This window comes from Macadamia integrifolia, unplaced genomic scaffold (assembly GCF_013358625.1).
Source record: "Macadamia integrifolia cultivar HAES 741 unplaced genomic scaffold, SCU_Mint_v3 scaffold1686, whole genome shotgun sequence".
Taxonomy (NCBI): domain Eukaryota; kingdom Viridiplantae; phylum Streptophyta; class Magnoliopsida; order Proteales; family Proteaceae; genus Macadamia; species Macadamia integrifolia.
In genome coordinates, this window is record NW_024868309.1 from 76,258 (window position 1) to 79,533 (window position 3,276).

At 42.4% G+C, this 3,276-nt stretch overlaps 1 protein-coding gene across 14 annotated transcripts in view; it reads right to left on the reverse strand.

The window, feature by feature from the left end:
* The window catches only part of LOC122064570 (putative pentatricopeptide repeat-containing protein At5g37570), a 27,513-nt gene extending 24,754 nt beyond the window's left edge, over positions 1 to 2,759 (reverse strand). For 12 of the 14 annotated variants that reach the window (XM_042628285.1, XM_042628293.1, XM_042628289.1 and 9 more), the window contains exons 1-2: positions 486 to 2,759; positions 123 to 213 (exon numbers count right to left, since the gene is read on the reverse strand). In XM_042628285.1, the coding sequence (XP_042484219.1) occupies positions 713 to 2,383 (1,671 nt within the window). In that variant the 5' untranslated portion in view covers positions 2,384 to 2,759 and the 3' untranslated portion in view covers positions 123 to 213; positions 486 to 712. Of the gene's footprint in view, positions 1 to 122; positions 265 to 485 lie in introns of all 14 variants that reach the window. The other 2 variants (XM_042628290.1, XM_042628288.1) reach the window with 1 other exon arrangement.
* Between the last annotated feature and the right edge of the window lie 517 nt (positions 2,760 to 3,276).

Sequence of the window (3,276 nt, forward strand, 5' to 3'; positions counted from 1 at the left end):
AAAAAAAAAAAAAAAAAAAAAAAAAAAAAAAAAAAAAAAGAAGTTATCAATCATTTTTTAACATCAAATGATTCTGATTCTATTGTAACGATGGATATATGGAGATATGGGGTGAGGAAGACCTGTAAAACTTTCATGTCTTGACTTCTTCTCCAAGTACGACTGATGTTTAATAGATCATCCTAGGCAGAACAGAAGACCTAGATAATTCCTCTGCGTCAATGGTGCCATCAGCATTTTCAGCACTTAGGCTTTATAGAAAAGCTACAAAAGAAAAACAATTGAAAACCAAAATAACGGCATAATAAGATGAACTAGAATTTTATATGCTTGACATGGATAACCTGCTCACCATGGTAACACATTTTAGCATAAGAGTTAAACACATCATGCACCATGTTAAAGTAAAAATAGGGCAAAGACACACTATTCCCATAACCGTCTCCATATTCGAGTGTGATAAGTTGAGAAAGTATATGGAATACCTTACATGACGAACCCACAAATCAACTATACAGATGATTCGCTCAGCCAGCCATCTTTAGCTAATCACTAAGAGAAAGTGACACTGAGCTACTGTCCTAGAAGGAGACGATCTTTACAACGCCTGCGAGCAAAATATTCACCAGGATAACAATGACCTGAATCAAAACCCAATTTCCGAAGGTGTCTGGACTGCATTTTAGAACTCTTCATAACAAAGTACCAAATACTAAATCCAACTGACACCGGGTATCTTTCTGATTCCCTTCTCCCGCATCATGTTCCTCACACTGGAAACATCCAACCACCTATCTGCAGCTGCATAAATGTTTGACAATAACACATAACTACCTGCGCTGCGAGGCTCAAGCTCAAAAAGCCGGCTGGCGACCACCTCCCCAAGCCCAAGATCACAATGTAGCCTACATGCACCAAGCAATGCACCCCAGGCACCAACATGTGGCTCCATAGGCATTGATTTTATGAGTTCATAAGCTGCTTTTAACTTCCCAGATCTTCCAAGAAGATCAACCATACAGGCATAATGATCTGGAGAAGGACTTATGGAGTAGTCATTCTTCATGGAATCAAAGTACAAGCAACCCTCTTCAACAAGGCCTGCATGGCTGCAAGCATTAAGCACAACTGTGAAGGCTACATCATCAGGAGTCAGACCTTCATCAAGCATTCGAGAAAAAAGCCTGACAGCCTGGGCCCCAAGTCCATGAATTGACAAGCCCTGAATCATTGAACAATATGAGAACAGGTCTCGTTTTGGCATCTCCTCAAACAAACAAGACGCCCTTTCCAGATTCCCACACTTGGCATTCATGTCGATGAGAGCTGCAGTAACATGAGCTCGACAAAGATCCATCGAGTTCTGGACCACATAAGAATCAACCCATTTGGCTAGCTCCAAATTACCAAGTTGGGAACATGCGGACATTAAGCTCACCATTACAAATTCATCAGGCCTAACGTTTTTGGAAAGCATCTCAAGGAAGATCTTCACAGACTCATTGGGTTGACCATTCTGAGCATAGCCTGATATCAACGCTGACCATGACACAATGTCTCTAACTGGAGATTGATCAAAAAGAAAACGTGTTGAGGCCATGTCACCTGCCTTGGCATACCCACATATCAATGATGTGAAGGAAACCACATTCCTCTCTGGCATTTGATCAAACAGCTTCCGCGCAGTCATCAGGTCACCAGACTTCACATACCCACTAATCATCGCATTCCAGGATGCAGGATTCCGGCATGGCATTTCATTGAAAAGCTTTACAGCTGACGCTAAATTCCCCAAAGCCAAGTACCCAACAATCATAGCTGTCCAAGAAAACTCATTCTTGCCAGACATCCCATCAAAGATCTTCCGAGCACAATTAATCTCACGACACTTCCCATAAAAATCAATCAAACCGGTACTAACAAAAATATTAGTCTCTGTTCCGTATCTCACTATTGAGCCGTGAAGTACCCTGCCTTCCCTAATCGCAGACACACTAGAGAACGCCTTGATTAAAGAAGGAAAAGTGAATTCATCGGGGGCCACTTCAGACAACTTCATGCGATTGAAAATAAAAATGGTTTCACTCACAGAGGAATTATCGCAATACCCTTTAATGATAGAGTTCCAGAGATAGATATTTGGCTGACAAACGCGATTGAAAACTCTTGTGGCGTAACCTACGTTAGAGAATGAGTTGCAGCGACAAATGAACTGAGAAATTAGGAAGTTATCTTGTTCAGTTCCCTTCTGGATAATTTGTGCGTGAACTTGTTCGAGGTTTCGGATTGTTCTGCAAGCTTTCAAGAGGGTTGAGATGAACAGAGACGGATCAGGTGTTCCGCATTTCGATAATGCATCAGAACAACGACTGGTCAAGCTCATAGGCTCATGTACTACTTGTTTGAAGTTCGGGGCTCCTTCCACAGCTGTTCCCGAGGGACAAAGAAGAATCAACGAAAAGGAAAACCCTACAAATCCTTTAAATCGTACACTTCGGTCATGTTCTTCACGGCCGTGTCTAACGGCTCTCTCCGCGCCGGCTGCACTCTGCAAGTGCTACCTTCAACGACCTCTGTTTAATGAGTGGGGGAAATGGCCAATGAGAGTATTAAATCTGTAACTATTGCCCAAGCATACTACAGTATTACTCCGATCCCAAAGACTGGCCGCCGGTTCAGCTTTGCTGCAGTCAGTGCAGTGGGACTGCACAGGTTCAAGTGTTCAACCCCCAGCTTGGATTTTGCACGAACGACTACTAACTAGTTTGAGAAAGCCCTTAAAACCAATTAGGACAAGAGGTGCACCCAAAAAAAAATTTGGCCAAAGGGAATGCCAGCATGCGGGCCAATGGGAGGGGAGCGGAGGTATCGACCACATGAGGGTAAGACGGTCCTTTCACGCAACCTATGTTTGGGCATAGAGGGCACAACCGATTAGTGTTCCTTTCCACTCTCATTCTTTTTATATGATTCGGAAAGCCATTTAGTTTGAGGTTGACTCTAACCTTCAACTTCTTCGCTATCGTCTAATTCTTGACTCCCCAAAAGAACAAACTCATTGTTATTTCCTGAGGACTTTTCCCTTCCTCTCTTCTCCCCCACTAGGGTTTGTGGCCTCCCTTCATAGGGTCTTTTTTCTTTTCTTATGCCCTTAGGCTTGTATATCCCCCGCCCCCCTCTTTTTCCTTCTTTTTGTAATGAATTATTTTATTATTTATTCACCAAAAAAATATCAAATTTGATGGTTACTTCTAATCACTTTTTTTTTTTTTTTGA